This window comes from Lissotriton helveticus, chromosome 7 (genome assembly GCF_964261635.1).
Source record: "Lissotriton helveticus chromosome 7, aLisHel1.1, whole genome shotgun sequence".
NCBI lineage: Eukaryota > Metazoa > Chordata > Amphibia > Caudata > Salamandridae > Lissotriton > Lissotriton helveticus.
In genome coordinates, this window is record NC_136068.1 from 1874504189 (window position 1) to 1874528493 (window position 24305).

Here is a 24305-nt window from a genome sequence, read left to right on the forward strand (position 1 = left end):
GGGCTTTCATCAGGGCTCCTTACTGTAAACATACTGGACAAATCTAAAAATAAAAATTAAAAGAAATCAATAATACTCCCTCGACTTCCTAATTACGCTCTTAAAAATCCACCTATGTGGTAGATCGTACCTTATTATCACTCTCTTGTGAATCAAGTCATTGGGCCTCCTAAAAGCTCCAAATATGGACAGCAAGATGATCAAGAGGGTGCCCTATAATGAAAAACCAAACCATTAGATTCACTATGTGTGTTTCCCACATAATACTCCTTTTACATGTATGGCCCAAAGCACCTTTCGGCATACCTTAGTGTGTGGGCTGGCGATTTCGTGTGTTTATCCTTGGGTTCTGGTGCACCTCATTCGATTGAATCTGGATGGAGGAAGCGCGTAATTATTAAAGCTTCCCAAAACCCGACCCGTCGAAGGCCCTACCTGGGTCCTATCCGTTGGGCCTGACACCCTTCTTAGTTTAACTTTCAGAAAGATGGCATTTTCAGCTATTAGGTCTGTGTGCCTGTAGCCTCTCAAGGATGGATAACAACTGGACTTTGTTCATTCCCTCTGGAAAGCCACACACAAGGCAAGCTTAGTTGTGACTGGTGTGCCATCCGCCTCCTGAATGGATCGTCCTAGGAAGGTTGGGAGGCAGGGACCAACACTTACACCTGAAAAGGTGGTGTCCTGCCCCCACACAAATGACTGTGTACCCCCCTGTAGTGAGTCTGGAGTCAGAGCTGGGAGGGAGGACCTCTGTGCACTTCAAAGCCCTTCTCTGAAGTCGTCTCTACTTCAAAGGCACAAATGGTTATAAGAACTGGGTTTCTGAACCACCAAATCAGACACTACTGGACATGTGAGGTACTCTGCCAGGAAGAAGGACTACTGCACAGGTACAAGGACGGTCACTATGCTGGACTGCTTCTCTGGAAGTACTGTTTTTATGTCGTATTGTTCTGCTTCTCACTGCCCTCTGCCTTGATGAGGAAGAACTGGACTAACTTACTTGAACCCAGAGTGATCTGCAAGAGCATGCTGGCTTGCCTCTGGTTTTACGACTCAGGGATATCAAAATCTTACCCCCTGCTAGTGCTTCCTCTTTCTGCACAGTATTCTTGATCAATACCTGTCCTGTCGTATAAGAATGAGAAGACAATAACAACAGTCAGAGAAATAAGGTCATTGATCACAACAAACTGGACTCTATGATTTGTTCTATCACACTGAAGACATCTCCCTCTATTGCCCCCACTGAGCTACTCAATCACTGCATTGATAAAATTTCTACAATAGTTAGTAATCTTGCTACAGATGAATGCAAACACAAATTTCCAAATATCAGCTCACTCATTCACTGAGATTAACCATGAAAATAATAAACTCTTCTTCCAGACTTACATCGCTAAGTAAGGGAAGTGTGAGATGGAATCCACCATTGCTCACGGCATGATTCGCGGGGTGGCTTCTCCACTGACGACCCGGAGACCGTCCAGAGTACAGAAGAGGGACAACAGAGTTAAAAGATTCCTTACCTATTCCACAGAGGAAGAAGGAGGTCCCTCGTCCAGAAAACACCAATCTCCGAGCTTGCTGGGCGAAATAAAGGACCGTGCCCCAGTACTAGCATTGTTGAAGCCGGAGGTCGAGAGGAGGGACATCAGTGCACGAGAAGATGCCGAGGAAGATTGCAGCAGGGCCACCAGGCAGGAGAGAGTAGAACTAGATTAAAACCTACTTGCCGAAGAAGAGCTGGCCGAAGAACCGGATGGGAAATGGAGTGAGGACTGGTGGGTTCCACCCAGGAGGAGCACAACCAACGATGGTGAGTGACCGTATACAGTTTGGGAAAAAGGAAAAGGGGAGGAGGGGGGTGAAAGGGAGAAAGCCAAAGAGCATAAGAGGTAGGGTAACTTAATAAAACCACTAAGCCAGAGCACAGAGGATAGAGCCCTAGGTAATCTGGCTAGCTCATGTGGGTTGAGTTTTCTTTCCTTCTTTTTTTGGGGGGGTTTGGACATTGTGTAATTGTAACTAAAGGAAGGGGAGTGGAGAAGAAGGAGTACTTTGCTTTGCTTCACTACCTATTAGTCTATCTGTGATACCTCTTGTACTACTGCGTGAATGTGAAGCAAAGAACCAACACTCCTCCCAATGCTATCCAACAATAACTCCTCGATCTAGATTGTATGGAAACTACATCTAGCACCTTCTTGGGTACTTGAAAGGTACTATTCTAGCTCTACAATAAAATAAAGCTAAGGTACTCACCGTCCTGGTATCTTTTTTGTTTTCTTTTTTCCCGAGTATCCTGGGGTCCCCAATCTGGAAGAGAGAACCTGTGGAAAAGACAAAAGAGGAGAGAGTTAAAAAGTTGAAGAATTCAGGACCAGAGAGAGGGGAAAGAGAGGAAAAGAAAGACAGCATGAGAAAAGAGAAGGCAGAGACCAGTTTTTTGTTAAAAACATCTGAGCAGTGAATAAAAGGCACAATTGCGGATCACACAAAGCCTACAAGCTTCTATTCCCGCCCATCCCTCCGACAGGAAGCAAAAGTTAAAAAATGTCATTTAACAGGGAAATTCTTCATCCTTCACCTTTAAACTTAAAGCTAAAAGGGGACTCATATGTTCATGATACCACTGACGTGGATAATAATAAACACTTTTATTCAGTGCCAAGATACCCTTCTGGGTGAACGTGCGCTTTACAAATACATGTTATGAAATGGGATGTTATGTTACTGTATGTCATGTTTGCCAGAGACATGAATGCACAGCTTCCCCACCAGAGTTCCTGACTGTAGTGACCAGGCCACTTTACACCCAAAAACCACAAGATTACCGAGGACATTGACCATTTTGCACTAGAAAGTGAACAACATACTTTCACCAGCAAGGCAGAATCATTATCATAGTCTTCCTGTCGTCTAAAGGATGTAGATATGCTCTCTATTACAACCATGTGTACCATCAAGGCCTCCTTACCAAGAAATGAATCTATCATATGAAATGCCTTCAAACCTGTGTGAGAAGTGCTCCCTCATTTCAATATTCAAGGTCAAAGTCATGGTTGCTTGTTAAATCTGCCCCAAACCTTGTTCATGTCACTGGCGCACTCATGTTGTGCTGATGCTGACAACTAGGAGCAGGAATACATTAATTGCTCACTAGCTAGGTAATTTTAGTATCACCATCACCACTCCCCCATACACTGCACTACACGCTTTTTCACAAAAAGTACTCCTACATAGTTCCACAAGTTGCAGCACGCAACAGTAGCTGTCTGGGATGGCCCCAATGATAAAGCATGTCATCTAGGGGCAACTCTTGGTGAGTGAGGGGACTTAAGAAAAGAAATTTCTCTTCTTAGATTTGGGACGTTGTTTCACACATTTAGCAGAAGCCCTTACCTTTGGTTGGGTTCTCTGATCTGTCATTTACAGATTTGTTAATAACTATACACAGTCTGGAGGATGAACCCCACGTCTACCTCCATCTCCCCCCTTTTTTGTTTTTAATGTACTGATGCTGACCTCAAGCATATAAAACGTGTGAGTTGCACCACTTATAGACAGACACCTGGCGATGGATCACAAATCATTTTAGAACTGCTGCATGTCCTGGTTAGTAAATTATACAGCACTTGTTCCGACATGGAATTATTCAAGCAGGGTTATTGAGGTGGTGACATCTGACAAGAATGCTTGTGCATACATTCTTGTGCTGCATGTTGTAATAGTAGGCATGTGGCTTGTAGTTTTTTATGCGGCTGCATTTTTTGAGCATTTTTGCAAGTTTATGTTGTTGTGTTGTGCTGCAGTTGAAGTGTTATGTTGCTTTTACGGCTTGTTGTGCTGTGCCTGTTATATTATAATTTTGTTGTCATGTTGCTTTGTGAGTATTGTGTCATCATTAGGTGAATCCTTCCGATGTGTCCAAAAATGGTGCAGCACATGCTTTTAGAGTTCATGAGACAAGCAAACATTTACAACTGTCTAAGGTGGTAAAATACAGCACTTCAGCTCCTCATATATTGAAGACACCAGTCAGGTCACAACAGTGTCAGAGCGTGTCTTAAATTGTCACTTGCAGTGCTTACCTTATGCTATAGGAACCATGATGTCAGCTTCATGTCACCAGGTGGAGCTTTGATTGTGACCCCTGTCTCTGTCACTGTCCTGACCACTATTTCATGCAGGCCCTCACTGTCCACCCAGACCCTCAATGTCCTGACCACCACATCAACCAGGCCCTCACTGTCCACCCACACCCTCACTGTCCTGACTACCACGTCACCCAGGCCCCTACTGTCCTGACCACCACGTCACCCAGGCCCGCACTGTCCACCCAAACCCTCACTGTCCTGACCACCACATCACCCAGGCCCTCACTGTCCACCCACACCCTCACTGTCCTGACTACCACGTCACCCAGGCCCCTACTGTCCTGACCACCACGTCACCCAGGCCCGCACTGTCCACCCAAACCCTCACTTTTCCTGACCACCACATCACCCAGGCCCTCACTGTCCACCCACACCCTCACTGTCCTGATTACAACGTCACTCAGGCCCCTACTGTCCTGACCACCACGTCACCAAGGACCGCACTGTCCACTCAAACCCTCACTGTCCACCCAGACCCTCACTGTCCTGACCACCACGTCACCCAGGCCCCTACTGTCCTGACCACCACGTCACCCTACCTTCACTGTCCTGACCACCACGTCACTCAGATCCTCACTGTCCTGACCACCACATCACCCTGACCCTCACTGTCCTGACTACCACATCACGCAGACCCTCACTGTCCTGATCACCACGTCACCTAGACCCTCACTGTCCTGATCACCACATCACCCAGACCCTTACTGTCCTGACAACCACATCACGCAGACCCTTACTGTCCTGACCACCACGTCACCCAGACCTTCACTGTCCTGATCACCACATCACTTAGACCCTCACTGTCCTGATCACCACGTCACCCAGACCCTCACTGTCCTGACAACCACATCACACAGACCCTTACTGTCCTGACCACCACGTCACCCAGACCCTCACTGTCCTGATCACCACATTACCCTGACCCTTGCTGTCCTGACCACCACGTCACCCAGACACTCACTGTCCTGATCACCACGTCACCCAGACCCTCACTGTCCACCCACACTGTCCACCCATACCCTCACTGTCCTGACCACCATGTCACCCAGACCCTCACTGTCCACCCAGACCCTCACTGTCCACCCAGACCCTCACTGTCAAGTCCACCATGTCACCCAGACCCTCACTGTCCTGATCACATCACCCTGACCCTTACTGTCTTGACCACCATGTCACCCAGACCCTCACTGTCCGGATCACCACGTCACCCAGACCCTCACTGTCCGGATCGCCACGTCACCCAGACCCTCACTGTCCGGATCACCACGTCACCCAGACCCTCACTGTCCGGATCACCACGTCACCCAGACCCTCACTGTCCTGATCACATCACGCAGATCCTCACTGTCCTGACCACCACATTACCCACACAGCTGCAGCATATTACACGTGCACCTTTCCTGTGTACCTCACTATTGCACTGCAGTGCACTATGGATGTTTAATCACCATTGACTACAAAAGTGTACATTAAATACGGCCCATCCATCGTGTCGCAAGGAGGACGCAGTGAACACTGTTGAATCACAGTTTTCTCGTTTTCATAAATGAGACGCTGTATATTTTCGTATGGCCTGACGTATACTGATGGCACCCACAGGTGTAACAGCTCCTGCCTACTCACTAGAGCAGCTCTTCTGGGTGTACCGTCCAGCTGCCAGTTAGTGTCATACCACCCTTGTAAGTCGCTGCACACTGTCCATGCTGCGATGCTTGCATCTGAGGTCAGTTTCCGGGCACCGACCTGTGCATGCACCGAGTAGTGGAAGGAAGTAGCAAGCAACGAGGCACCTTAATGTGCTTGTGCTGTGCTTGTATTCAGTGCACTGTGCTGTGCTCTGAAAGTTCAAAACATTTCTCTTTGTTCTGATAAAATGCAGTCAGATACATATGGGAAATAACACATTCGCAGTTTATTGCTGGAATAGAGTCACACATGGCTTGAGAACCACTCGTAGATTGAGTCAAACGTATTCACAGCAAGTGAAATGCATCGATTCTCGAACATTGATACAAGTATCTCTTGCAGGGGCAGCTCTTCACTGAACGTGTCCTGTGTGTGATGTGACAGCGGAAAGCCAGGGCTAAGGATGCAGAGAACCGAACACATCCGCAACAACACCCCATTAACTCCTCTCTGATAACCTACAGATTTACCCTCACAAACCAACGAGGCTGAAGTTAGCTACTTATTCGGCCAGCTTCTTATTCGCAGGCTGAAGTTAGCTACTTATTCGGCCAGCTTCTTATTCGCAGGCTGAAGTTAGCTACTTATTCGGCCAGCTTCTTATTCGCAGGCTGAAGTTAGCTACTTATTCGGCCAGCTTCCTATTCGCTGATTGAAGCTAGCATCTCATTCAGTCAGCATCTTATTCAGCCAGCATTTTATTTGCAGGCAACATTTTATATAAAATGCAATCGTAAATAATTCAAATAACTCCATTTTATGGGACTCTGCATTGCCATACAGTGAATATGTTGTTTTTGAAATACAAAACATAACACTATGACGTCTATTAGTATTAAGTCTGACACTAGCAACCTTTCCACCAAAACATGGGACAACTTTGCCACCATCACAATCTAAGCAATGGAGCACTCCTTTACAGAACCTGTTTGTAAGTTGTCTGAGCTGGTCATAATTTGTGGCACCATATGGGTTGACGTGGACCTCAAGCCATCCCGGGCAGATGTATTCTAATAAGTAATCCTACTTTCCCTATGAGAAATTCACATTCGATCACAATCATTTTAAAAACAATCCATCCTCCTAGAAGCTCCAGAAGGACTAACACTGAGCCAAGCAATGTTAACACCTGGGCCCACTGTGCCACCCCCAAGCCAATGCATTCATATGGAGTTATTGATGAATAATTAACCTACATTTCTCCCATCAAGATCAACTTGGCTCACTCATTTTCATATTTATCCTAACAAACGAAGTCCCCTTCTATACTTCTGATATGTAAATTGCGTGAGCCAAGCTAAATTTGTCACCACAGGGGGCACCAAACCGGTTGCCCTCACCTCAATGCATCCCTATATAGTTGCATGCAAATAAGTAATTGCGGTTGTCTGAAAGGAAAAACACATTGGCTCACAAATATGTATTTTGTTTTTCAAACATACCACATCCCCCTACAAACTCCATATGTATTTAGCCTGAGCCACGCCACGGTTCCACTTGTGCCCACTGTGCCACTTTCAAGCCAATGCTTTCCTATGGAGTTATAAACGAATAAGTAACCATCCTTTCTCCCATGAAGATCAACTTGGCTCACTAATTTTCATATTGATCCTAACAAAGGAAGGTCCCCTCTATACTTCTGATATGTAAATTGCCTGAGCCAAGCTAAATTTGTCACCACAGGTGGCACCAAACTGGTTGCCCTCACCTCAATGCATTTCTATATAATTGCATGCAAATAAGTAATTATGGTTGTCTTAAAGGAAATACACATTGGCTCACAAATATGTATTTTGTTTTTCAAACCTACCACATCCCCCTACAAGCTCCTTTTGTATTTAGCCTGAGCCACGCCACGGTTCCACTTGTGCACACTGTGCCACTTTCAAGCCAATGCTTTCCTATGGAGTTATAAACGAATAAGTAACCATCCTTTCTCCCATGAAGATCAACTTGGCTCACTAATTTTCATATTGATCCTCATAAAGTAAGGCCCCCTCTATACTTCTGATATGTAAATTGCCTGAGCCAAGCTAAATTTCTCACCACAGGTGGCACCAAACTGGTTGCCCTCACCTCAATGCATTCCTATATAGTTGCATGCAAATAAGTAAATGTGGATCTCTTATAGGAAAAACACATTGGCTCACAAATATGTATTTTGTTTTTCAAACATACCACATCCCCTTACAAGCTCCATAAGAATTTAGCCTGATCCATGCCACGGTTTCACTTGTGCCCACTGTGCCACTATCGAGCCAATGCATTCCTATGGAGTTATAAACGAATAAGTAGCCATTCTTTCTCCCATGAGGATCAACTTGGCTCATTAATTTTCATATTGATCCTAACAAAGGAAGGTTCCCTCTATACTTCTGATATGTAAATTGCGTGAGCCAAGCTAAATTTGTCACCACAGGTGGCACCAAACTGGTTGCCCTCACCTCAATGCATTCCTATATAGTTGCATGCAAATAAGTAAATGTGGATCTTTTATAGGAAAAACACATTGGCTCACAAATATGTATTTTGTTTTTCAAACATACCACATCCCCTAACAAGCTCCATTAGAATTTAGCCTGAGCCACGCCATGGTTCCACTTGTGCCCACTGTGCCACTATCGAGCCAATGATTTCCTATGGAGTTATAAACGAATAAGTAGCCATTCTTTCTCCCATGAGGATCAACTTGGCTCATTAATTTTCATATTGATCCTAACAAAGGAAGGTTCCCTCTATACTTCTGATATGTAAATTGCGTGAGCCAAGCTAAATTTGTCACCACAGGTGGCACCAAACTGGTTGCCCTCACCTCAATGCATCCCTATATAGTTGCATGCAATTAAGTAATTGTGGTTGTCTTAAAGGAAAAACACATTGGCTCATGAATATGTATTTTGTTTTTCAAACATACAACATCCACCTACAAACTCCATATGTATTTAGCCTGAGCCATGCCACGGTTTCACTTGTGCCCACTGTGCCACTATCGAGCCAATGCTTTCCTAAGGAGTTATAAACGAATAAGTAACCATCCTTTCTCGCATGAAGATCAACTTGGCTCACTAATTTTCATATTGATCCTAATAAAGGATGGTCCCCTCTAGACTTCTGATATGTAAATTGCCTGAGCCAAGCTAAATTTGTCACCACAGGTGGCACCAAACTGGTTCCCCTCACCTCAATGCATTCCTATATAATTGCATGCAAATAAGTAATTATGGTTGTCTTAAAGGAAATACACATTGGCTCACAAATATGTATTTTGTTTTTCAAACCTACCACATCCCCCTACAAACTCCTTTTGTATTTAGCCTGAGCCACGCCACGGTTCCACTTGTGCACAATGTGCCACTTTCAGGCCAATGCTTTCCTATGGAGCTATAAACGAATAAGTAACCATCCTTTCTCCCATTAAGATCAACTTGGCTCACTAATTTTCATATTGATCCTAACAAAGGAAGGTCCCCTCTATACTTCTGATATGTAAATTGCCTGAGCCAAGCTAAATTTCTCACCACAGGTGGCACCAAACTGGTTGCCCTCACCTCAATGCATCCCTATATAGTTGCATGCAAATAAGTAATTGTGGATCTCTTATAGGAAAAACACATATGCTCACACATATGTATTTTGTTTTTCAAACATACCACATCCCCCTACAAGCTCCATAAGAATTTAGCCTGAGCCATGCCATGATTCCACTTGCGCCCACTGTGCCACGTTCCAGGAAAGTGCCTCAGAGCTGCTACTAAGGGCATCGGAGGCCACGGGTTCTGGAGGCCCCACTTCGACCCCTGACCCTGCTTGCAGGTTAGGCCGCTCCCCACGCCGCACAGCTGCGCCTGTGTGTGCTTGCCTCTGTGCCCACTGCTGCCGCTCCATAAGTGTGCCGCCCCCTCTGAACTGCGTGTATTCTTCTGCATTGCGCTATATCCTTTGTGTTGACTTGTTGACTGTTTTGTGCCGCTTTAAATTACTTTCTGTTGCCCCTTTGTTAATAGTTTTTTGGTGCCCCTTCCCCCGTTACCCCTTTGCCTTCTCTTCCCACCGTGCCTCCCTGCGGCCCCACCCCCTCGCTCACCCATTCGCCACCCGGCTCCCACCTCCCAGCTGCTCCTCCCTCCCACCTCCCCTTATATGGCGGCCACAGCATGGCCGTGGGCAGAGGGCACGCCGATGGCACGCCGAAGGCGCGCCTAAGTTAAGCACATCTGCGCCCGCCCAGCACCAGAATCCATGGCCCCCGTGAACGCCACGACGACCGTCTACCCTACAACTCCAGCACCCTCCACGCACCACGCACTCAACGCCGGACGACCACGCTCCTGCTGCCTGGCTGCCCCAAAGCTCACCCAAGGACGAGGCCTGGATGGTACATTCCATTCCGCTCCCGGAATTTGCGGAATTTGGATAATTTTGCGTTCCGCGGAGAACGCAAAATTGGCCAAAATTCTACCTTCCGCGACTTTGCAAAATTTTTGCTTGTTTGCATTCTCAAAATGCGTGTTTGCGAGATATTTTCCCCCGAGCAAGCAAATAGCGATTGCGATTAGGAAAAAAGCATAGTGAACAAGTAATTCCGCGTGTTCGCAGAATTTCTGCGCGTTCGCAGAGATTTTTTACCGTTTTGTAGAGATGTGCCTAACGGAATTCCGCAAATTCCGCCCACCCCTACCAAGGACCCTTTTCCTGCCGGAACTGCAGCTTCACCAGCATGCGGCCCGCTAACCCACCTACCAAAGAACCCAACTACATCAGATGCATCCTTCTCAACACCCGCTCCGCCCGCAAACACGCAGTTGAACTCTGGGACCTACTCGACTCCAACACCCCAGGCATCGCCTTCCTGACGGAGACCTGGCTGAACTCCTCTTCGGCACCCGACCTCGCCATAGCCATCCCAGAAGGCTATAAGATGACCGCACCAAGGGAGTAGGAGGAGGAATCGCCATCGTCCACAGGAACACTCTCAATGTCTCGACAAACACCGATGACACCCTCAGCGCTGCCGAACACCTGCACTTCGAGATGCACACCGACCCCAACACCACCCTCAGAGGAACCCTCAAGGTAGTGGCAGAAGGGGCCCTTATTGCAATTTCCTCTGTGGATAACAAAATATGCAGGGACAAAAAAGACAATCTTTCTAAACAAGTGCTCAAGCTGGTTTGCATTCACAAGAGGACAGGCCTCCATGGGTCTGGCGTCAGCTGGAAGCTGGGCGATCACAGCTAGCTAACCTGGACATGGACACAGCGGAGTACGCTGCCCAGCCACAGAGACATTCCTTTTACGTGGGGGGGAACAGATGCGGATGGCTTCTAGCTAACAAACTATGGGAGCAAACCCAGGAGGCCACTGTTCAAATGGTGGGGTACGAGACTGGCTCTGAACACACTGATGTCTTGTACATAACACAGACGTTCCGTGATTCCTAAGCTGATCTCTACACAGCACAACTTCCTGGGGAGGATCCTTGGCATACCTCCAAGGGGCAACCCTAGCCAAATTGACCTCAGACCAGGCGCCCAGACTGGACAGCCCGATTCGTATAGATGATGTGATTTCTACTATTACCCGTCTCAAACCTCTTAAAACTCCAGGCCTAGACGTGTTTTCGGCCACATTTTACAAAACCTTTTATAATATCATAGCGCCAATATTAACTAAACTATATAACGCAATTGCCGACTCCGCTGACGTCCCACCCATGATGCTCCTGGCTTCCATAGTTGTAATCCTGAAACCTGGCAGGGGTAGAAAGCAATGTGCCTCCTACCGGCCAATATCCTTCATAAACGTGGATCTGATGCTCTTCACCGGGAACTTGGCGGCAAGTTTAGGCCCAATGCTGCCAGGACTGGTGGACCCAGACCAGGCGGGCTTTGTTGCAACCCGACAAAATTGCGATAACACGCAAAGACCCAAAATCAGGATTTGGAGCGCACACTGCTATCTATCGATGACATGGAGGCATTCAATAGGGTACACTGGCAATACTTAGAAGCCACCATCAAACACTTTGGAATGGGGGACCGATTTAGAAAATGGATATTCAGCAACTATACCCGCCCATCAGCAGTAGTGTGGTGAAATGGACACATGTCAGCCCCCTTTCCCATCATCAGAGGGATGAGGCAGAGGTGTCCACTCTCACCCCTCCTTTTCGCTCTTTACATGTAGCCCATGGCACAAAGGGTACAGGAGAATCCCCTGATTAGAGGGGTTTAGTATCTGAAAGAAACACGTTAGTTATAGATTCCTTACCTTAGAATTACCCCCATGCGTCAGACTGGATCCGGAAAGTTTTTTCGACAGCAGTACCTCTGCGCGGCGGAAGGTGGCGTCGGTCAGCTCCGTGTTCGTCATCGTGGTCGCTGGGAGGACGTCGCGGCAGCTACGTAGATGCCGCCCTCGCGCGCTGATGTCAGTTCTTTCTTTTTCCGCGCCAGCCAGCGCAGATCCAGGAAGAGCGGTACCTCAGTAACTTTTTGACTATCTTTTTCTTGACTTTTGTCAACGTCTTTTCGAGTCTTTGACTCCGTAAGGTGCATGAGAGATATCCGGTTTTAAGGCCTGCGGATCCTGCCTTTGCATGATGTCGGTGACGGATCCTCACCACGTGTGTCTTTTCTGCCTGGAGTGCGACCATGACCCCAAGTTGTGCTCCGACTGCCAGTTGTTGACGCCAAAGGCTTTGTGGGGGCGGTCTCGAAAGCTGCTCGAACACCGGCAGTCAGTTCTGCGCCGATCAAGGTCCCGTTCCAGAGGTAGGCCGAGGGACCCATCGCAGAGCCATCGTCATTCCGGCGCAAAGTCATCCAAGAATTCGCACTCAGAGTCGGGTAAGTCGAAGCATAAGAAGAAGTCGAAGAAGCATCGTCGCTCTTCGACTTCTCCTCGTTGATCAGCCGATCTGAAGAGGCACGCGGATGGTGCCACTCCCACGGCTCCGCGCGTTGAGCCTGAAGGGTTTGTTGTGTTTTGATTTAGATACCCGTACATAGGTTTCCCGAATCATGCCCTTACACAACTCTCATTTGCCCTTATTTAGGCATAGAATACCAGTCATTATCTAGGCATTGCCAATGCAAACCAAATACAGGCATGGTCACCTACATCCGTCCATCCCAGTTCTTGGAAAACCAGACTCTTAAGCCTTTAGGACTCCCCCTGCTTGGATTATTGATTTCTCCAAGAACTCATTTATTATGCATGAACAACTATTTCATCAGGGGTTCATTCATGACGTTCCTCTGCCCAACTTTTACGTCAATGCTAGCATTCCTAAATACCTTCAAGGTATAAAAATACCTGCACTTACCCTGGCAAACAACGGCTCGGCTACACAGCTGGATACGGCTTGTCACGGCAAGATCAGAAGGAATCTGAGTCCCTGCCTGACGCACTGACCAGATGCTGTCATCCTCCTCGCAGAGAATCCAGCTCCAGTGTTTCTGACTCCCTTCGCGGGGTAAAGTAAAAGTAATGTCCACATTTGTAAAGCGCACAATCACCCGTGAGGGTCTCTAGGCGCTGGGGGCCGTCGGGAAGATTAAGCGAGCTATTGCCCAGAGTCACATGGTGCTGGGCTAACCTGCCGCCGGAGCCGGGGAGCGAACCGTGGTCCCCAGATTTGGGGTAAGAGATCGAGACCCGGAAAGAGATTCCAACCTCTCTCATTCTAAGGTATGGAGCAGACTAGAACCTAGAGGGACTCTGGCAATACTAACTATAGCTAAACTAGACTATAGAAAAACAGCACCTACTTCTTACCTCAAATTACACTTAGGTTAGGTACACTGGGGTAGAAATAGCTAGAGCACCAGACGAGTATTCACATTTTAGCCTGTGTTATTTATGGTTGTATTTATGAATATATGTCATAGCTAAAATCCATGCTATTGCAGTATTATTTTATCTTACTGCTAACGCTGTACGTATTCTATTTCGCATTCTGTCTTACGATTGTAGCAGTTCATATCTCTTGCATGAGAAATAAGACTGTTCACTAAATCCTTTTTATTGAAACGCCCGTCTATCTATTTCTGTGTAACTCTGCAGAAAGGAAGCATGCACGATTGACTGAGAAAAACTGGTATCTATTGTTTCCAAGATTCTGAGAACTGTTCCGATTCTAAGGGAAACAAAGTTGTCATGTTTATGCGGTTGTCAGAAATTAATCCCTTCTTGTTCATTCGAGAAGTTTCTAGTGAGTTAGCTGGCACACACAAGTAATTAAGTTTAATGTACTCAATAGAGGCATACTGACCTCAGTCCTATGCCAAAACTATAGTGTATATTATTCCAATGCCCAGAGCCTATAAGGGAAATAGGTACTACACTACAGGTTGACTCCGAGCTTCCCTCCCTTTCCGGGACCCGGAGCGACCCCCACCCAGCTTCGTACGTTCTATGAGGCGATGCACGCCATCTTTGGGCAGACCGAAGGACTCACAGGCTACGGCCAAGTCCCTGGGCCTCTCCTTCCGTCCGGCGCAGTCTGCTTTTAGCCCCTTTCGTGGCTACGGAAGGGGTGCCCCACTACGTCCTACCCAGGGCCACAGGCCGCAGCAAGGCACCCAACCTTCGTGTGGCCGGGGACATGAGAACCAGCATCGTGGTTCAGGGGGCCAACGGGCGGGCCAGTCCACCAATCCCCCCTCTGAAGCAGCCTCCAAACGCTCCTAGTCCGACCTTTCAGGCCCATCAAATGCCAGTGGGCGGCAGGATTCGCAATCATATCCCCCACTGGCGCACCATCACTTCGGACAGATGGGATTTGCAGATAATCTGAAGAGGGTACTCCCTCCCCTTCAAGACTACCCCTCCAGCCAAGCCACCTCATTACTACCGCATGTCATGGGATCATCTGGCACTTCTCCATCAGGAAGTTACAGCTCTCTTGGCCAAGGGAGCCATGAAGCGCATTCCTTTCCCAGAAGTAGGACATGGTTGCTATTACAACTACTTTCTGGTTCCCAAGAAGGACAAGGGCCTGCGTCCTATCTTGGACCTCAGGGATGTCAATCGCTTCCTCTGGAAGGAGAAGTTCAAAATGTTGACGCTTACTCAGGTTTTGTCTGCCCTCAACCTGAACGGTTGCACTGAAGGCATTCCTTCACTCTGTACGGGGAAGAGTAGTGCAGGTGTTCACGGAAAACATCACCGCCATATGGTATTGCAACAAACAGGGTGGGTGGGGTCGTGGACCCTATGTCAGGAGGCTCTTCGTCTCTGGACATGGCTGGAACATCACAGCATTTCCTTGGTAGTTCAACACCTGGCAGGTTCTCTGAACGCCAGGGCAGACAAACTCAGCTGCAGGTGCATGATGGATCACGAATGGCGTCTTCACTCGGAGGTGTTGCAAGGTCTCTTTCAACCATGGGGAGAGCCTTGGTTGGATTTATTCTCCACCCAAGAGAATGCAGAATGTCAGCAATTCTACGCGTTGGAATTTCCAAGGCGGCACTCGCTCGGCGATGCTTTTTGTCACGAGTAGAGTTGGGGTCTGTTGTACGCCTTTCCGCCTATACCGCTTCTGCCCAGAGTGCTGAAGAAGATCTGGCGTGACCAGGCCCAAGTCATTCTTGTGGCTCCGGATTGGGCATGAAGAGTCTGGTATCCCGATCTGCTCAACATGGCCATCGATCCTCCGAGCCGACTGCCTTTTTGGGAGGATCTTCTGTCGCAGCAGCAGTCTCCACCTCCTTGTGTGGAGATTGAGCGGCGGCAGTTGACGTCTTTTGACCTGCCTCCCAATGTCTGTGAAGTAATCTTGGCAGCCAGGCTTCCCTCCACAAAGACGGTATACGCCTGCCGGTGGATCAAATTTGTGGCATGGTGTACAGCAAAGGCTGTGGATCCCCTTTCTGCCCCTCTCTCTGATGTCCTCTTGTTCCTTCTCTCTTTAGCCCAGCAGAGCTCTGCTCTGGGCACTATCAAGGGCTACCTTTCAGCCATCTCTGCTTTCCTCCGGCTGTCAGATCAGCCCTCTCTTATCAAGTCCCCGGTAGTTAACCCTTTCTTGAAAGGCTTAACGCATCTCTTTCCTCCAATTCCTTTCGTTATGCCTCAGTGGGACTTGAATCTTGTACTGACTTACTTAATGGGCACTCCCTCTGAGTCGCTTCATAACTGTCCTTTACGTCTCTTGACTCGTAAGACTGCTTTCCTGGTAGCCACCACTTCTGCTAGAAGGGTGAGTGAGCTCCAGGCTCTTTCCTAAAAGCCACTTCTGCTAGAAGGGTGAGTGAGCTCCAGGCTCTTTCCTCAAGCCTCCTTTCTTGTCTGTTCACCCAGACAAGGTGGTTCTCCGGACCTGTCCATCCTTTCTTCCTAAGGTTGTCATTGCCTTCACATCGGGCAGACCATTACTTTGCTCACATTCTTTCCGCCTTTGCATCCTTCAACAGAAGGAGAACGGCTCCACCGTCTGGACCCAAAAAGTGAGCTTTCTTTCTTTCTGGATCGCACAAAACAGTTCCGGGTGGATGATCAACTTTTTGTTGGCTGCGTGGGTGCAAAGAAGCGTCAGGCCGTACACAAGCGCAACATTTCTAGATGGGTCGTGTTGTGTATTAAGGCTTGTTATTCTATAACTAAAAAAGACCCTCCAGTGGGACTACGCGCTCACTCCACCAGGGCGACGGCAGCCACTACTGCCTTGGGAAGAGGAGTACCTCTGAATGACATCTGATAGGTGGCCACGTGGGCATCACTGCACACGTTCACCAAACACTACTGCCTGGACAGCCAAGTCCGGAGAGACAGCTTCTTTGGCCGTTCTGTTCCCCAGGATTTTATGGTGTGATCTTGGTTCGCAGACTCACCACCAGGGTTGGTATTGCTGGGGTATCTATTCTTAGAAGGTAAGTAAGGAATCTATAACCAACATGTTTCTTTAAGATGTGCAAGTTACTTACCTTCGGTAACGATATAGCTGTAAGGAACTTTAGTTAGTTATAGATGTCTTACCGCCCCACCCATCCTCCACGTTCTGTGAACTGATTTCTAGGGTTAATTACATCCTTTAAGGGCCCTAGTTTTGTGCACCAATGGTCAGTGTCTTGCATGGCTCTGTGTTTCTGGCGCGGAAGTCATGTACAGAACTGATGTCAGCGCTTCAGGGCGGCGTCTAAGTTGCTGCTGCAACATCATCCCGGCGACCATGAAGCCAACGACAAACGCGGAGCCGACTGACGCCACCTTCCGACGCACAGAGGTACTGCTGACAAAGAAACTGATGCCTGCGTGTAATTCTAAGGTAAGGAATCTATAACTAACTAATATTTCTTACAGATATATTGTTACCAATGGTAAGTAACTTGTGCTTTGTGGAGAAAGGCACACAATTAGCCTATATGCAGATGATGTCATCGCAACTCTGGAAGACCCAGGTCTCAACACCAGCATTTCTTTTAGAGCTTGAGGCCTTCGCCCAAGCAGTGGGCGTTAAGGTCAATATACAAAAATCACAAGTTCTTGGAGTTTCCCTCCACTTTTCTACTGTAAAGGCCCTGGAACAGTCAAGCCCAATACAGTGAGCGGCAGACTCAATTCCTCATTTAGGGCTCAAACGGACAACTTCCACCCAGGACACCGCCGCCCTCAATTACAAACGCATACTCCTTCAAACCAGACAGGACTTACGCCGCTGGAGGACGAGGATTCACAGAGAACTGACTTATAGGTATCTGAGTTTCAAGAGCTCCTCCAATGGTCCAGCAACGAAAAAGCACTGGCTTTTCATGGATAGAGCCATAGCTGGCCAGACACTGGAAGATTCCTTTCCTCCAAGAGACCCAGCGACCATAAAGGATATACCGCTCCCCTGTCATAAGTGTTACATTGAAGGCCTGGGACTCGACTGAAACTAGTTGTGGGCTTACTTCCTTCCCATCGCCCCTGACACAGATTGTTAACAACCCGGATTTCACTCCAGGTCTCGACACAATAACCTTCCACCGATGAGACCAAGAGGGTTGTAGATCAATTGGCTACTTCTTTGATGAGGATGGCCAGATGTCTTTTGAGAGCTTTGTGGAAAAGTAAATTTTGCCATGTTATATGTGCCTACGTGTTCCCCATGTTATGTTATATGTGCATGATTAATATGCATATGTGTTCCCTTATGATCGATTAAAGACGCAATTATAGTTGTGTCCATCTCTAGTATGCCAGTTCCCAGTTTTCGTGAATACAACGAATATCAGGTCTATGTAAAGTTACGTTGCCACGTTTCTCAGTGTGCACGTTATTTCATTGTAAAGTCCCCGTTTCTAGGCCTCAAAAGGGCCCGGACTCAGATTCAGCTCCTGTCTTCTGAACCCTCTCCGAGGAGCGATACAGCCCCCACCTGTATCCCTGACCCTTAGCTTACTTCATGCCTCACAGTGCCCGGCTTGGCCTGGCTCTGCCTCCAGTCTGCCAAGAGTATGTTATGATTCTAGTTATCAGTCCAGCTCTCCTTCCCTGCATTCCTAAGCTACTGAATCGCATCAATAGTTTCAGTCATCGTCTAGCCTTTACGTCTCCATGTAAGAGAAATACTGTATTAATGGTCATTTAATATTCCTCGACACACACTACATGTAGAATTATGTATGCACCAGTCTTAGAGTCTGTTAGCCTTTACCCTGATAACTTTTGGATTCTATCAACATGTTCTCTAAACATCAGATACTAGATAGTGTTTAGGTACATGTCGCTCTGACTCTCCAGACTTTAGTCTCTCCTTCTAGCGCAGAAGTCATAGCCCCCAGCTTCTCCCTAGTAACACGTCATTGCCAGCTTGCGCGCACCTCTAGGTTAGAGGTCCCGGCTCCTTAGGTAGCCCCCTCCATGTTTCCGCCCCATTTATGACATATTCTGTTACGTTTACATCACATGTCTATGTATACGCCTCTTGTTACACCCACTTTATGCCTTATCTTTCGCGACTGCTATGAACTCCACCCACTGCTACGCCCACTACACTGAATGTAATGCAATTGTTTTAGTATATATATGTTGTGTACTGTTATTAAAGTTAGCGCGCTCATCCCAGATCCTGTCCCGGCAGCTGCCGGGCTCTGCCATCCTATGCCTGTGCAGGTTGTCCTGTTCCTGTCCTTTATGCTGTATTAAAACCTGCAAACTCCAGCTACCTCGAATCTTGACTCTTATTTATTGAGCTATCTGTTATTGTATATCTAGTCAAAAATAGATCAGGTATTTAATTATTTATTTACCACATAATGGCGCCCGAATAGGAACTTGCCCTTTCCCCACGCGCCGGTGAAGCCACGCAAGCCCCCTGATCCTCTGCAGCCGTGACGGAACCATACCGGCCACGTGCAGATATTTCTGCTTCAAGTATCCCTCAGGCCCACGGAGGAGACGGATGTTGCGGTCCAGCATCCAGACGAGGCGGTGGAGGAACGCGGCGAGTCCCGACCAGAGCCCAAGCCGAGAGTCCAAGGTCCGAGGTATCCGGAGGCCCACCCGTAACAGAAGTCCGAAGTCCGTCCGTCATCGTAGCAGTCCAGTCCAGTCCGAGGCCTTCCGTTCTTGCTGCCCGGTGAGTACCGTTGCTGGGGTAGTATCTAGACAGGGTCAATTGTATTGTCTCTGGTCCGTGGGTTTGGGTACACAGATCCAACACGAAGTGTCCACTTAGGTGGATGCGGGTCCTGACGTGTCTCTTTATGAGACCGGTAAGTTTCGTACTGTTTTAGCAGTGCATCTAGTTTCTGTTCTAGTCTGTTCTGTTCTCGAGAAATTCATGTATTCTGTTTTTGGTATTCCAGGTAGTATTTTGTCCGAACTGTTATCTTAAATGTCATTCATGTATTTCAATGTCGTGGTATGAATGTGTTGTTCTTCAGTAATTATCGTGTTCATTGTGTATTGTATTGTGTCTAGACTCTAGCCCAGTCATGCCTCTATTCTCCAAGTTACGTCAGTTAAGAACTAGAAAAGGTCTGTTAGAAGAAGCAGTTCCTGTCCCGCCTAGGGACAGTCCAGGTCATTTTATGTATCATAAGCATGGCATAAGTGCCATATTATATCTAGATTTATGGGTGGAGTACACCAAACAGTTAGAAGAAAAGTATAGATGGCCCGTATCAGGTACGTGGGATGCCGAGTGCATCATGCGAGTAGAAGAAGCATTATGGAAAAAGAAAGCCAGACAGTCACAGAAAGATGCCATCGGTTATGGCGCAAAGAATCTCATAAAAGAACAGAAAAAGAAATCAGAAAGTCCGAATTGAGTAGAGAATCCTCAGAAAGACCCCAAGAAAGGGAATTAATCGAAATAGGTGAACGAGTTAAAACCGAACAGTCAGACAGACAGAGAAATGCCCTCATTAAGGGTATGTATCCTCTTCTTGCCGAGGGCTTGCCAAAAGCAACCCCGGAGGCATCCAGTAATTTTCCGCCGCCCTTAGTTCCGACCAAGCTACGTCACAAACCGACCGCAGCTGATATTTTTCTCTCGTCCTACACACGGACGACACAGTCCCAGAATATGCAAATCCTGTTCCGCCAGCTCCTGTAAATAATGTAATTTCTGCTCCTCCAGCCACCGGGGCACCTGTTACGGTACCCCCGGTCCAGCCTACATTACAAGTACCCGCTACATCGATCACTCTGCCAGCACGAAGAGTATCAGTCGACGATTCCAGTTCAGGGGCCGCGGGAGGAGGTCCTCCTGGTACCCCGCCGCCAAATAGACGTCTAGGGTTAGTCGAGTTACATGAACGTGCGTTACAGCGTACGCCCAAATATCAGTCCATTGCAGAAATCAGGCGAGCTCTTACTGAATGCTGTTATGATCCAGTTCCAGGCGAGGATAGTATGGTTATATATTCCGTGCGTATAAGACAGGTGTCCGAGTATTTGGTCACCCTACCGAATATGAAAGAAGATCTAGACAGAATGCATCGTTTCATTCGTACAGGACAAGATCCAGAAAGTATTGGTGAAGTCATGTCTCTCAGGAAAGCTGAGATTCAGTTCATGCTATTAAAGTTTCTGATCAATTGTTTAATTAGGGAACAAGATTATCCGACTAAAGATTTGAACGAAATGAAAATTCTGACAAGGTGGAGTGATAATATAGCCGAGGGTAAGCACAAGACACTCAATAGTATAGAGAGTATGTACAAGAAAATACGTAAAGAAATAATAAGGTTACACGAACAACGCAAAGAAGCTCGAGTAAGCGAAAAAGAAAATGACTCTTCTAGTGAAGAGGTAGACGACGAGAATCCCGCCAGAATAGCGTATGTAGGTAAATCTAGATTTCCAGACCGACATTTACGCCTAGAACACAAGAAAGTCTTTCATCATCCAGCACCGGAACAAGGCTCTCTAGAACAAGTATTTCAAGCTATCGATCAGATTCTGAAATCACGAATCGGTTATTGTGAGTTAAGTACCATGCATGAACAAGAACTAGCCCGATCAGCAGTCCGATGGATTACTGATTCCACCACTTTTCCAGACGAAATAGTGGCACAAATATTTCTGAAACTGCCCCCAGCCGAGCAGCGACTGGTGGGTATGTATATGTTCCAGCACCTCATTACACTATATCAGGGTCAACATTCTGATCCAGGTCCGTTACATGATATCCTGAACGAGTTACTCCAGTATAGATGGAAAGGTTTAGGTACCGATTTAATTAGTGTCATTCTAGAACAGCGCCACAAATATAGAACGTTTCTGAACCCGCATTTTGTTCATGTCTCACCTCCAGAAAGTAAACCGTTTTACATAGACAGACAGCATCCGCTACGAGAAGTACACCCAGTTAAGACAGCGGGTGGTGAAATGCAACGAGTATTTGTTTACACCCCTATCACAAAGATGGAACTCTTAGAAATGAAGAAGTTAATTCCCTGTCACGACAAAGATCCAGCAGGGTTCCACCGAGAATTAAAAGACATGCTCCGTATGGGAGAATACACGTATCCAGATATTATTAAAATGCTAAAAGTCCTGTTGCCCGCAGGGGTATACGAAAAACTCAAGGAAAAAGAATGGGAGGTGGGAGAGAAAAAGATCGATTGGACAGCTCTAGAAGCTGAAGATAAGATACGAGTACCAGGTACCGGTCTCGGAGACAAATGTAAAGAATTACCAGAATTATTGATACAAGTTTTGCCTAGGTTATTAGCCACTAAAAAGGAAGACTGGGATGCAATCTCAGCATGTAAACAGAAACAAGACGAAGACACTAGTGATTTTTATTCCAGATTCGAGAAATGTTTTATCATAAACAGTGGTTTAAAGACGAGTAGCGAGTCATACCCTCATCTTTTTGTTACTAAACTAGTCGAGAATTCAAGTCCACAAGTTAAGAATCGAGTTTTGAAAGTCGAAAGTACATGGCAAGCTAGTACTCCGTCCCAGATGTTACAGATGCTCCAGTATCACCAGAATAGAATCAGGGAAGAGCAAGAACACGAGAGAAGACGTATGAAAGACACGAAAATGAAAGTACTAGTTGCACAATCTGTTCCACAAGACAGTCAGAAGAGGGGTCCGAATCAAGCCAGTCATCCTGCAGCTCCCGTTAAAGGCACCTGCAATTATTGTAAACAGCCAGGTCATTTTATAAACGAGTGTGCAGTTCTGAAACACAACATAGCCACTGGTAAAACTAAAGAAAGACCACGTCCGCCTAGACAAGAACAAGTTTCACAGACTTCTCAGCCACAGAATGCACAACAGACAGTTACAGTACCGCAGCCTATCGCTGCAACACAGCATGTTACACAGCAGATGTACCAGTATGCTCAGACAGAGTATCCAGAGTATCAAGCGTATTCATGAAACAGCCTAGAGAGGGAGGTAGGCTTGCCTCTCATCGAGATTCCTGTAGATCAAGAGGGTCCCTATGTACATAGTCAAGTATTAGGGAAAGACAGAAAGTTTTTGATTGATACAGGGGCAAGTAGGACTACTATCAGTCATGACGAGGTTCCAGGGGCTCCGCTCTCAGGCTCTAGAAATGTTTCCCTTGGATTTTCAGGAAAGCCTATTGTAAACGAGATATCAAAGCCAGTTACTCTAGAAGTTGGTCCATTGTCCCGAACTACTGATCTATTGCTTACGAAGTCATGTCCAGAAAATTTGTTAGGTATTAAGACATTGAAAGAATTAGGTGCAGTCATATGTTGTTCCCCAGAGGGAATACGTTTGTTTTTGCGTGACTTCAAGGGTCACTATGTTTTACGAGATTTTGATCCGAGATTGTCCAATGTTCCGCAGCATCTATGGGCGCAAGGTCCAACTGATGTTGGTTTTATGCAAATCACACCACATCGTGTGACTCTCAAACCAGGTGTAGTGTTACCACGAATCAGACAGTACAGATTGCCACCTGAGGCTGTAGCAGCCTTATCCAAAATTATTGACGAGCTCATTGCTCAAGGAGTAGTTGTAGAAACTGACTCCAATGTATGTAATTCTCCTATCATTCCAGTCATGAAACGTACTGATCCAAATGCACCCCCAGTATATCGATTAGTGATTGACCTTCGAGAACTCAATAAATGTATCATTCCCCAGTATCCAGTAGTCCCAGATATCTCATCTCTGTTGACAGCTATTTATTCTGAGGCAATATTTTTTACTGTTATCGACCTCAAGAATGCATTTTTCAGTGTTCCAATTCATCCAGATAGCCAGTACCTTTTCGGTTTTTGTTTAAATGGAAGGAGCTATAAATTCACACGAGCTCCTCAAGGTTTCACAGAAAGCCCTAGCATTTACAGTCAAGCACTTAAGAGACAACTAGACAATATTCACATGCCAGCTGACACTGCCCTGCTCCAGTATGTCGATGATCTACTGATCACGGCCCGTTCTGAACGTGCTTGCGAGCGAGCATCACTTACAGTCCTGTATTTCCTAGCCGAGATGGGGCACAAGGTGTCCCCTTCGAAGCTTCAATTCTGTGTCCAGCAAGTGATCTACTTAGGCCACTTACTGTCCAAGAGGGGTAGGCAGTTGACACCTGACCGTATCCAGTTAATAGCGAGTCTTCCTCAGCCCAAGACCCAGAAGGAGGTACGAGCTTTTATCGGCCTTACTTCTTATTGCAGACAATGGATTCCTTAGTATGCATTTCTAGCCAAGCCACTGATACAGTTAACGACACAGGAGGCAGCCGTATTGACTGTTCTCCCTTGGACATCTGAACATACACTTAGTTTTAATGAGTTGAAGAAAGCTTTATGCCAAGCACCTGTTCTAGCTACACCGAACTACAGTAAGCCTTTTACACTTTTTGTCACAGAACGTGATGGTACAGCATTATCTGTTCTTACACAAGATCAAGCCGGACAATACAAGCCTTGTGCTTATTTTTCTAGCACATTAGATCCAGTAGCCCAGGCTCTGCCTGCGTGCCTCAAGTCAGTTGCAGCCACAGCACTAGCTATTAGACAAAGTGAT

The 24305-nt window shown here is 46.9% G+C and overlaps 1 protein-coding gene across 1 annotated transcript in view; it reads right to left on the bottom strand.

Annotated features, from left to right (window-relative positions):
* LOC144769828 (olfactory receptor 1G1-like) overlaps window positions 1–24305 on the bottom strand; it is a 70576-nt gene that overhangs the window by 15739 nt on the left and 30532 nt on the right. The window contains exon 2 of the mRNA XM_078654014.1: window positions 2269–2336. Coding sequence (XP_078510140.1) covers window positions 2269–2336 — 68 coding nt within the window. The remainder of the gene's footprint in view (window positions 1–2268; window positions 2337–24305) is intronic.